This window comes from Saccostrea cucullata, unplaced genomic scaffold (genome assembly GCF_032062105.1).
Source record: "Saccostrea cucullata isolate Sc308-1 unplaced genomic scaffold, CSIRO_AGI_Scuc_v1 ctg384, whole genome shotgun sequence".
NCBI lineage: Eukaryota > Metazoa > Mollusca > Bivalvia > Ostreida > Ostreidae > Saccostrea > Saccostrea cuccullata.
The window spans coordinates 300775-313897 of record NW_026928932.1 but is presented as its reverse complement, the minus strand read 5'-3'; the positions used below and the strand labels follow the sequence as shown (position 1 = coordinate 313897).

Below are 13123 nucleotides of genomic sequence, written 5' to 3'. Positions count from 1 at the left end.
AATTTTAATCTAATTCTTCAATCAAATGCATTTCTATGCACTTATGTTGACTACTTAGTTCTCCGTCAACGCAATCAATACTTCAGACTCACAGCGGTTCTGACCATTTGACCGGAACTGCTTACACTCTAGGGTTTCTGATCTCATCAGTTGTTTTCACGTGTACGTGTCGTGCCCTAATCTTGATTCCTCTTCTTCTTTACTAGATTTCATTACTTTTTTCATAGTTCACAAAGTACAAAAAATCTGGTTTTCGAAAGTATGATGCAATTGCAATTTCATTGGGAATTTTTTTTTTGTCTTTGAAAATCAAATAACCATCCTTCATTAGTGCAATCTTTACAATAAGACAGATATAAATTAGACAGCTGCTTATAATGGGTTTTGTTATATTGCTGCCTCAGGTTAAAGTCTGGCAAATCTATCTATTTTTATACTTATCTATTATAAAGAAATACCTGTCATAAGGTTTCAAATGTTTCTTGACAAACGTAAACACCGTGACTTCCTGTGAAGTGCAAATTGGTAGAATTATTTTGTTTGTTGTTTTATGTCTTCCTCGAGAAATTTCACTCATAAAAAAAAGTCACCGTTTGCAGGTGGAAAAACTGCAAATTTCGTCCTAAACTCGGCATTCAGGGGCATTCAGCAGTCTTATCGTCCTCACAACTACTGCGACGCGGGACCAAGGTTTACACGGTCTCATCCAAAGGACCGATCTCCACGTCCCTCTGTGGGGTAAAAACTCGCAACAACTTCAGGGTTTACTCCTCACTCGGCGATTTTTGAGCAGACGCTTCAACCACTGTTAGAGTTATTAATTTAAACATGCTTAGTTGTAAAAACCTCGGAAATGATTTAATTTGAGATTGTTTTGCTTTATTTACATTTCAAAGAAGATTGGTTTTTGCCGTTAGGTTCTGTCATTCAACAATGTCTTAAACATGGGATTTTAGTTGTTGTCATTTGAAGAAAGATGTTTATATTCAATTTTTTTTTTAGATAATTAACTTTCAAAATAAAAGTAAATTCAAGAAAATAAGTTTATTACTGCTGAAGATGCTTAAATTATAAACATTTTAAAATTTTATATTACATACACAAACCTTGGAATGATTTTTTTAAAGAAAACAAAGCCTTTTAAAATTTGTTTAATAAGTATATATGAAAAGTGGTCTTTTGAAAATGTATGAATGTTTTCTGTAGTATTTTTAATACATCTTACTTGTACTTTGAAAAGAACGCAGTCATTCAATTAGACTGAAACAACACATACTAGAGATGAGATTAGGTGCAATGTAGGTGTAAGCATCCCCGGAGGACCCGCCGTATGCTACGTGTTTGGAATAAAAATAATTAGTATGGATATTGTTAGTCGGCAACTGGCATAATGATTGTAAATAATAAAGTTTGTATTGGATGCCAAGTCATCGTATCGACCACAGAGTTTGAGAAATACATAGTCACTTTAAACGAGACTGTTGATTTGCTTGTTTGGTAATAGGTTACCTCTTTCTATAAACTTTTCATACACAGAAAGGGATGCTCTTCTCGTATCCTTCAAAGTGAGAGACATAAACAACATTTGCAGATAATTACTGTTTATTGCTACATAGTAGAAGGAAGTTGACAATTGAAAAATTGAACATTAATTAGAGTCGATTTATAATGAACCTCCTTAACTGATAATATATCGATAGATCTAAATGTCGAGTTTATGGACACGGTTAGTATTTTCTAATTCACAAGTAAAAGACTTTGAAAAAAAAAGCTTTATGTGAATACCATGCATAAAGGGCACTTGGAAATTCGGACATTGTTGGAAGACAACCCCTCATGTCTCGACGCGATATATCACAGTGAGTTTGAAATGAAAGATAGCACAGAGTGTAACAAAAACTGTTTCATATTTGGATATTTCACTGAAAAAAGATGGACTGATTATTGTTTTTTTACTCCGAGTGGGCAATATTTCAGCCATATGTCGGTGGGATAGATGAAATAAGTATATCAACAGTCTAGGTTAATCAAGATTTAGTAACTGTTATGGCCAGTAATAGATCTTTGTCAGCAAATACAATCTATCATTAAGTCAAAAGCTAGCTGAAGTCTTTCATGCTTATTGTTGGACCATCATTAAAATACTATATTTTGACGAATTTTGTTCAGTATTTCCCGATTATGACAATGAATATAAGGAAGTTGCAACTAATCAGCAGGGGATACTCGCTCATTCTTGGCACCTGATCCCTGATCTCTAATGTTTTACAGGTCCGTGTTTTCTCTGCTCCTCATTTGTTTAATTTGAATGAGATTTTGAACTTGAAAACTTTTCTTTATCTCCATACCCTTCATTCACTTTAAATATTAACTGTCGTTTAAACTTCACATTGACGTTATCGTATCTTGGCCTTTATCTGGTATAAAATTTTGTATTTCGAAACTATCGATATCAAATGAATTATTTTACTTATCATGAGTTTGAAAAAAAAATGAGAACATATTCCAAATAAAAAGTCTCCTATAGGATTCTAAATATTACATGTAGCTGCAGGTATGTAACTCATTGAGATTAACAATCAAGGAGCTACTGGCAGTTCCTTTAAAAAAATGTTTAAATAACAATTGTTGAATTTAAAGAAGATCAGGTTTCATGTCCACGTTTAAAAAACTGTTTAAACTGTTCAATATTTGACGAAAAAATCACAGTTTCTAACCTCTTTTATTAATGATACATGTTATATTGATTTCACCCAAGGCTAAAGCCAGGCTTGTTATACGTACGCTCGTGAGACCCTTAATGATTAAGACAGAATTCATAGTGTTTTGTTGGTCTACACTGTACGTAGATGGCGAGTTAAATGGTAGGTCGTTCAGTTTTCCATATATTTTCAGATTAGGTCAAATCCCAATCTGGGAATTCATGTAGACTATAAATTTCGTACAGTTCATATTGATATTGTATAATCCTATAATGGTAGACATATTTCAGATTTTTTATGTTCCTGTGTTGATATTTAACCGACAACATGAGAGTTGTGATTCCAGGAAGTCCCTGATTTCCCTAGATATAACAATTTTACAGAAGCTATATGGGAACCTAACGAGCGATCTTCTTTTAACCTAATCAGAAGCTTCACAGGAGAAACTCAGTGGATTCTTTTCAATAATAGATTTTGTTCACCTTGTTAACATTAGACGAACCAGATCTCTATCCGCCCACCTCGAACAAGACACCCAACGGATAAAATTCCCTCCTACTTATATACACGTATTATGATTAATGAACCAAAAATCTAAAATATTCTATTTACATCATTTTCCTACGTTTGTGACTATTTTTTGTTTCTGTCCAACACAATTTGAAGCATACAGACCACAGCAAGCAGAGAAAGTTTTTTTTAAAATTCTTTTTGTTATTTAACATTATAAAATAATAAGGTTTTGAATTGAAGTTTGATCAACATTCTTTTCGTCGAGAAAAAGAGTCTAAGGTTTTTTATGCAAATTTTAAAAGAACCTTTTGTGGTGGAAATTGGCGGAAACCATTTGTGAACCGGTTGTGTTGTTGAATATATAATGAAATACCCAAAGAAGTTTTTATCTTGGAATATCCACTATCTAGAAAATTCAAAATTTCAAATGTATATATCTTTTCATAATATGTAGATGTTTTTGAGTTTATTCAGGGAATAGATTAAATCCAATAAAATTTATTTAAATTGGCCATGAGGATTGTATTTTCTTCCAATAATATTTGTTACAAGAGTTTCCCGTTGTATCATTAAGAATCAATTGCTGAAGTCAGCAGAAGGAAGTAAGTATTATTGTCATAACACGGAAGTTAGGATCGGTTTGTAAGGTATAATGACGGAAAACTGCGATTATTATAGTTAAGCACGACTGTGTAATTGACGGACACGTACCGGGGGAGTTACCGTGTAAAACACCTGTAGATTCACAGGTAGCATAGATCAATGCACTCAGATGACGGTAATGCTAGGCACCTGTCCACCGACGTAAGGCGCGGAGACATTCCTCATGTCGGGTAAGTCTAATCATAGGGAATGGCATTAAAACTTATTTAATGTATTGAATGGGGGAATATCAGAGACAGGCAGAATCTTCTCTTATTCTCTCTGATGGTAGACTATGATGCATACAAACGTTGCGCTTTTGGTCAATATAAACTGACAATTCAATGCTTCCATTAATATAGGGTTCAGGTTTTTCATGATTGTATTTGTTATATTTGTATTACGCATATGGGCAAGATTTATTACATATTTTAAAAAAAATCATTTTTGTACACTTATTCTACCAAATGATAATACTTTTCCATCAAATCGTTTATTTGATTTTTAACATCCCATTACTTATTTGTGTTTCGTTCCGTACAAAACAGAGGACGAGAATTTGGTGTCTGCGTACAAATTATCAACATGTTTATAAAACAATTGTATTACCTAAAGCTTGTTTTATCTTAACGATTAAATCTTGCATTAAGTCCGTTATCTTCCAATCAAATAACACGTAATTTAAAGAGAGACAAACAGCTCAAATGCTTTGCAGTTCTTTAAATTGCAACACTGTACTTGAAATATTTGTTAATTGATCTGACTACAAAAACTAAAAATAAAATGTTGGCTAACTGTACCAATTAGCTATCATGTGTTTCATCTTCTCAATTTACAATTAAACCTTTGCGTTTGTTATTTTCGTTTTATGGCATGTTGTAGTAAACTTTAAAATAAATTAATTAATAAAATTTGATTGACAGTGTCGTTATCTCCTGCTTTTATTTAACTATCTCGTTGAGCTTTAGGCATGTAAATACTCTTACAAAACTTGAAATTCAAGTAGAGGTACTGTGAACAATGAGCTCACTTAATGATACCACCGCCTTCCATATGTATAAAATGGCAGCGTCTATGTTTTGCTATGGTAAACCCAAAATATGTGTTGGAACAAATAGTTAAATAGGAGGTGCACAATGGCAATATGTAATAAAGATTATGTGAAAGTTTCATCAAATTCCATTCAGCGGTATGAAAGGAGTGCGGATAAGAGATCGGTACCCCAAAGCGTAACAGACAGACGGACGGACAGACGGACATACCGATTGCTATATGCCCTCCCGCTTTTCAAGCGGGAGGTATAATAAGACGTTGTTATTGAATGTTTTAATAATTAAAATTAAATCGTTTAACAAGGTAACTAGCAATTACATATAACCAATTTTTAATCTCAATTTAATTTTCTAGTCATATTTATCTCAAGCTTATCAAAACTTTTTGTGCCAAAAAATCATAGATTTATCAACAGAAGGCAGATTCCATTGAAGCGAAATAAATTTGCACGATATATGAAAAAACCAATAAGCCTCCAATGAACCTCATTGAAATTTGACACGAGATGGAAATGCCAGCAGTCTGTAAGAAGTTTTAGTGTAGTCTTACTTTATTGCTTTCGAAAAGGCGTACATATTCAGACTGATATTTCATTTGCTCAAATTTCATATTCAGATTTTCCAACTAAAAAAAACAGAATAAGACTTGTTACATACACTTCAAAGTGGTTTATAATGTTACTTAGAATCATGCGTACTATTGACTAAGACACGAAATGTGAAATAACAAACAATTATCACATTCAAAAGTCCCTGCAAACTATTTACATGTAAATATTAAGTAGAGCATACACAGCTTTCCAGATGTCCCCGTATTGCTGCCTTTGGCGAAAATTATGGTTTGAAATATGCAAAGGCTATGGTTGGCAATGTGATAGAAAACGTTCTCTAAAATTGGATATTTTTCTTAATGACATTGTGTAAAACCATACGTTTAAAATGTATGGTCTTTGCAAAAGTTTTTTTCCCGTTTGTTATTCTCAAAGATTTAAGGTCAAAATCGGTGATACCCCGGGAAAGGCCTTGACACAAGAAATATACCTGTGAAAAAAATATTAAGCGCCAACTGTTTAAAAGTTAATGCCAAAGTACCAAGTAAAGTTTATTTAAATGGGCCAAACTCTAAGGTTAAGGTAAATGATTTTAAGAAATTGAGACCAATGAAAACTCTTTTCACAATTAAGCACTAACACCAACAATACAAAAGTAGTCATGATTAACGTTAAAATTTGATTTTTGCAAAAGTAAGTCAAACTACAAAGTACTAACCAAGAGGTTTAATGTATTCGTAACCCCAAAAAGGTCGAACAGAAATAAACATATGAATATTAAGGTCATAGTTTATCCAATTGAAAGTTACTTGTAATTAGCAAGCTGAAAGCTGGACAAAAAACAACTGGCAGACGGACAGTGGAGGAGGGGTGCCCTCTAAGTCAGCTGGCGGATTTGTCAATGATTCACTAATTATCCTATATAAACTTCGGTTTGTCAAACTGCTGATGTCATCAATATGTTGCAAATTGTGCTTTAAGCCTATCCTTCTGCAGCAATCTGAGATTTATAGATCTGGAAGCCATTGTGTTAATGGATGGCCGCTTATTTCTTATGATTTATTTAATATGGTGAACGATGCCTCATCTGTTTACTAATAATGAAACCCAGCACGATGGACTGTAAATTACGTAACAGAACAAAACATTGTTTTCCTTTCTTCTTATTCATCTGGCTTCTCCGTTCAATCAGACTTTGTTTTCTTTCAGTTCTTCGAAAAAAAATTCAAGGTACTCGTCACAATATAAAACCATTTAAATTTATATGAATTCTTCAGGTCTTCAAAAATCATACGATATTTTCAAAATTGGTAAACTACATCAAATTCAAGTATCCTTCCGTGAAAAATATTAATTTTCCAATTGCTAGAAGAAATATTAGGCGCCCAACCACGAAACAATGCATTTCGATTCCTAGACTTGCTGGGATCCTTTGTTTTTTTGGTTAATATGCTTGCTAAGTTATTGCTTTCCCTTTAACAAATTTCCGAAACTGCACCCACAAGTTTTCAAAAACAAAATATACAAAAGGTCTGAAATGTTTAGTTTTCACACTTTACGGCTTTATGGGTATTCCTTTTTTTTGTAAAGTTTTAATTGCATATTTGGTCACATTTTCACTAGTCAAGGGTTTCGGGTACGCTAATCTCATCATAACCTTTGGCATACGATACTGTAAATATAAGGGACATGTGATCACGAATTAGAACAGGTACGCACAAATTACGTCATCAACAGAAATAAATGTATTTAAATCATGAAGATTTTTAAAGAATAATTAACAAGAAGGTATGGATTTTCTCATGTGTTATTTATAGTGCACATTTACAGCTTAGATTCTGAATCATCCCGATCTCAGGTATCGCCATTTACAACAAAAAAAATTGCTGATTGGTCGATCGATGTCGATCCACTCAAATTACAACTTCAGAAAAAAAAAGTCCAAACTTCTTTTAACACCGAGAGTAGCGTATGAGAAACCCTTGGTTAAAGAAGATAATTTGGTCATTGCTATATCTCTTTTAACATGTTGGGTATCCTTTATATAGTTCAGACTCTTTAAAAACTTACAGTTAGTATTCCTTTTATAACTACTCGGTATTCAGTAAGACTGAATTTTCCTCATTCGGTACGACTACATCTTCCTTTATAGGACATGGCTTGGTATATTTTTAAAGTACAAAACTAGCTATCCTGATAAAAAAGACATTCTAATACCTTTCTGCGTACTATATAAGTTATTCCTTGAATATGTCGCATATTATTCCTTGATAACATAACATACTAGACTAGTAATTCCTTGAAAACATCATGTACTGTACTAATAGTCCTTGAATATATTGCATACTTTACTTATTATTCCTTGAATGCAATACACATTGAACTAATTACTCATTGAAATGAATATATTGCAAACTGTACTAACACGTCCTTGAATATTTTGCATCCTATACTAATAGTAGGTTTTTGAGAATATCACATACAGTACTAAGTAGTCCTCTAGTATATTACATACTGTACTAATTACTCCTTGAATATATTGCATACTGTACTAATTGGTCCTCTAGTATATTTCATACTCTACTAATTAGTCCTTGAGTATATTGCATACTGTACTAATTATTCCTCTAGTATATTACATACTGTACCAATTTGTCCCTGAATATATTTCATACTGTACTTAGTCCTTGAATATATTACATACAGTACTAATTAGTCCTTGAATATATTACATACAGTAGTAATTATTCCTTGAGTATATTGCATACTCTACTAATTAGTTCATGAGTATATGACATACTGTACTAATAAGTTCTTTAATATATTACATACTGTACTTATTAGTCCTTGAGTATATAACACAATGTACTAATTAGTCCTTAAATATATTACATAATGTACTTTTTAGTCCTTGGGTATATTGCATACTGTTCTAATTAGGCGTTGAGTATATAACACACTGTACTAATTAGTTCTTTTGTATTTTATATACTGTACATCCTTGAAAATCCTTGAATATATTACATACTGTACTAATTATTCCTAGCATATTACACACTGTACTACATGTATTTAGTCCTTGAATAGATTATAAACTGTACTTATTAGTTCTTTAATATAGTACATACTGTACTAATTAGTCCTTGAATACATTACATACGGTACTAATTAGTCCTTGAATACATTACATACGGTACTAATTAGTCCTCGAATACATTACATACGGTACTAATTAGTCCTTGAGTACATTACATACGGTACTAATTAGTCCTTGAATACATTACATACGGTACTAATTAGTCCTTGAATACATTACATACGGTACTAATTAGTCCTTGAGTATATTAAATACTCTACTGGGTTATTCCATTAACACACAATTATCTATACTGCATGGGAAACGTTATTCCCTAATACACTAAACTCTACTAGCCATTACGAATTGTTGTGGTGTTTTTATGTCCGTATATTTACATCCACTGAATATTTTCTCCTTTATTTCTTAAGAAAACCCATTGCGTTAATCACTGCATGAACTACATTAGGCATATCGTCTGTACAGATTTCTTAATCAGTGGCTGTTCCATCAATGAAACGTATAAAGACGTTCGCATCATTTATACAATAATTAATCTTTTTAATACTACTTTAAATGATTATTTAAACAGATATAAATATAAACAAAAAATGTCTTTCTTTGTTTGTTAATACTGGAATTAACGGTCGCAGCTATTGCATGAAAAATTTACATAACCCGCTCACGAGGGTTGTGTGTTTTTTCTGCAACAGCTGCTTTCGTTAATTCCAGTAATAACTTTAAGTGGGTTATGTAATTTTTTTCTGCAATAGCTGCGACCGTTAATTCCAGTAATAACAAACAAAGAAAGCATTTTATTGTTTAAATATAATGCTACAGTTGTCGTACTTATGCCTAGCTGCAGATCCGTAATGTTATGGTTTTATATATTTGTCTTTGGCCATTATGGTCAAAGACAAATATATAAAACCATAACGCTACAGATCTGCAGCTAACTAATGCCCTGTTCACATGGGGAGTTTAATCGAAATATTTACATTTCTAATAAATTTCCCCTACGATTCTTTACAAAATAAAATGCAGTTCCTTTTCTCATGAACTACATCACTTATGTACCACGAATAATACCGCACTTGGCATCAAAAAATATAGTGCACACTGATTTGCTTTAAAAATGACAACTGAATGGCGTAAATTAATGAACAAGCATCAGAAAAATAATGTAAATATAAGAAATGAATTTAATTTTTGAAGATTCATGAGGTATATGAACTACAACGCTTCACGCCGTCATATTTATCATGAAGCGCTAACGCGCTTTATGAAATATGCCGGCGTGAAGCGTTGTAGTTCATAACCTCATGAATCTTCAAAAATTAAATTCATTTCTTAATTAAACTTCAGTTACTGCGAATTAAATTTGATCTGCATTCACACGGAGAAATCAATGCGAATTAGTTTAATTCGAAATTATTTACTACGCATTAAAATACTTTGCATTAGCTCCGTGCGAACGCTAAGCGAAGCTAATTCGAATTAAATTTTGACGCATGCATAATGCCAGAATTAAGTCACGGGACTCCTGTTGGTGGTAACATATCAATTTAGGTATTTTTGCTATATTTATACCCCCGCTTGAAAAGCGGGAGGGTATATAGTAATCGTTAATTCCGTCCGTCCGTCCGTCTGTACGTCCGTCCGTCTGTTACGCTTTGGGGTACCCATCTCTTATCCGCAACTCCTCTTATACCACTGAATGAAATTTGATGAGACTTTCACAAAATCTTTGTTAAATAGTACCATTGTGCACCTCCTTTTTAACTATTTGATCCGACACATATTTTGAGTTTCCCATAGCAAAACATGGACACTGCCATTTATACACATACGGGAGGCGGGGGGTATCATTTAGTGAGCCCATTGCTCACAGTACCTCTAGTTAGTTCAAAATTCCAGGAAAAGTATGTTAATCACTAAATGTATGTTATACATGTAGCCACTATGGTTAATATATCAAATGATTGGTATTGCATACATGACGCGATTTACAAATGACTTCATAATAGCCTTTACTGAATAATCTATTTGTAGAAATGAAATTTTAATTCGCATTAGTTTACTTGGCTTTAGCTGTCGTGTGAACACAATTTAATTCGCATTATTTTGGTTCGCATTACTTTACTTCGCATTAAATCACTGCGAATTAAACTCTCCATGTAAACAGGGCAATAGGGTCGGTAAAGTTACAATTGTCGTACTATGTTCATCTGTTTTCATCCCCATATTCCATATTGCCTTGATGTATTTCTCATTATTGTTCATAATTCTGATTCCTCATCTTTTAAATGTAAAAAAAAATTTTAAAGGCACAGTGAAACGAACAGTCTTTTTAGCAAACGAAAAAAAAATAGGAAAACACTTGTTGCTCAAATAAAAAGTAGCTCGAAATATCTGAATCATACATGATTCAGAAATCCAAGCCATCCGACTTTTATGGACTTTCTAAGATACACATTATTTGTAAAGCTTAAAATCACTTCTCTCTTAACAATATAAGCACACGTCCCTGTCTACATTCTGGCCTTTATCAACATAAAGAGATATCAATAACTTATTACATTTTCTGAATACTTCTGTTTCTCCTGCCATGTGAGAGATTCCACGGTAGAACGGTATCACTAGTATCAAGCAGTCATCAATTGTCACGAATTGGTCCTCAAGGAGCTCGGTCATTTACTTCACTTCTGTCAAACTTCTTATCTACTCGCTGGTTTATTGGATTGTACCCCACATCTCAGCTATGAAGTTGTATTAAATGCTTTGTACTTTCTGTCACTGTTGAATAATGTGAACTCAAAAATGAAGTCAGATAAACAAACATTTTGATATTACTTCTTATCACATTAAACTTAGTAACTTTGGATTAAATTCTGCATGAAATAAAAACGCCAATACAAACTAGAAAATCTCTCTCTCTCTCGTAGGAGAAGTCTTTTCACTATTAAGGATTAATGAAGACTTCAATTATGTTCGATTCAATAAGACTTTTTGAATGTAAATGAGTTTAGTTTATTAGAGGTACTATGAGCAGTTAGCTCACTAAATGATACCCCCGTCTCCCATATGAATATAATGGCAGTGTCCATGTTCTCCTATAAGAAACACAAAATTTATGCCGGATCAAAAAGTAAAATAGAAGGTGCACAGTGGCAAATATGTAATAAAGATTCTCTGAAAGTTTTATTAAATTTCTCTCAGTGGTATTAGAGGAGTTGCGGATAAGAGATGGGTACCGCAAAGCGTAACAAGCAGACAAACAGCTAGACGGACGAACAGACAGACAGACATCCATCCCGATTATTATTTACCCTCCCGCTTTTCAAGCGGGGGTATAATAAAGTGCTTTAAAGTTTTTACGTTGAAGCACTTAGATACACGAAATCTATATATAGGGCAGTGTTATTCACCTTTGTTTGCTCGTGTTTTTTTTTATATCACTTACCGTGACAACTGATCCTTAATTGCAGTTTGAACAGTTAAAGTTCAGAAAGGTAATTTTATATAATCTACTTAAAAGTGCAACTTAAAGCAACTTAAAGGAAATCGGAAAAGATATTGCATCTAGTTTCATTTGAATTATCATAAAGCTATGAAATGTTTAAAGTGCAGCAAATCACTGTTTAAGTGAAATTTTTCACAAGTCTATGTGTGATTGAATGAATCATTTTGGTTCCTTTTAAGCGAATTTTTAGAATGCTTTTTGGTCTATAAATCTGAGAAATTAATTACATCTCTAGTTATATAAAGGGACTGGAGTAATGCAGATGTCCTAGCAAATCTCTGTTGGCAGCAAGAAATTCTCTTTTAACGAGAATATTAATCAGAAAAGGCCGATTTTTCACCATGTTTTATTTTTTTGATGGGATGTAATGGACATTGCCATGCAAGGTCGTTCAACGTGAATATTCATAAATCATTGTATATTAATATCCATGCGCGGATCTAGAGGGGGGGTCGGGGGGGTCAGGACCCCCCCTGGAATTTCCACGGTTAAAAAATGTATATACTAAAGCATGAGAAAAGTTACCTTGGACCCCCCCTGGAAAACGCAGACCCCCCCCTGGTGAACATATATATGTTTGAAATGGGTATGAAATGTGAGAGATTTGAGGCAGCAATAGAAGTTTTTACTACCCCCCCCCCCCCCCCCCCCCACGAAATAGGTTTTTCACGTTTGGGCGAGTTAACGTTTTTTTTTTTGTTTTGTTTTTTTTTGTTTTTTTTTTTTTTTGCTTGTCAAGAAATTTCTGGGATTGGATTTTTTTGATTGGGGTGGACCCCCTTGGAAAAAATTTCTGGATCCGCGCCTGAATATCCTATGTAAAATGTGCCGTGTTTATATCTTTACATATCGAAAATCTGAGAAAATCGATATTCCTATTAGAATCTTTTATCGTATACATGTATATTTATAAATAAATTCTTTTTATTTTGATACAAGTCGCAATATACACAGAATTAGATCTTGAAACAGTTCCAGTTGCAGTAAGAAAGCAAACCGACTTTGTCCATGAATACATGAAGGAAAATATTTTCTTTTATCCCAATCGATGCATGAAAATTTTT

At 33.1% G+C, this 13123-nt stretch overlaps 1 protein-coding gene across 2 annotated transcripts in view; it reads left to right on the top strand.

Moving 5' to 3' along the window:
• Nucleotides 1-13123, top strand: part of LOC134279296 (synaptotagmin-15-like) — a 109775-nt gene that overhangs the window by 19297 nt on the left and 77355 nt on the right. The window contains exon 1 of one of the 2 annotated variants that reach the window (XM_062761656.1): nt 3842-4048. The exons of the other annotated variant lie outside the window; for it this stretch is intronic. Coding sequence (XP_062617640.1) covers nt 4042-4048 — 7 coding nt within the window. The 5' untranslated portion in view covers nt 3842-4041. Of the gene's footprint in view, nt 1-3841; nt 4049-13123 lie in introns of those variants that run through there. 2 annotated transcript variants of the gene reach the window in all.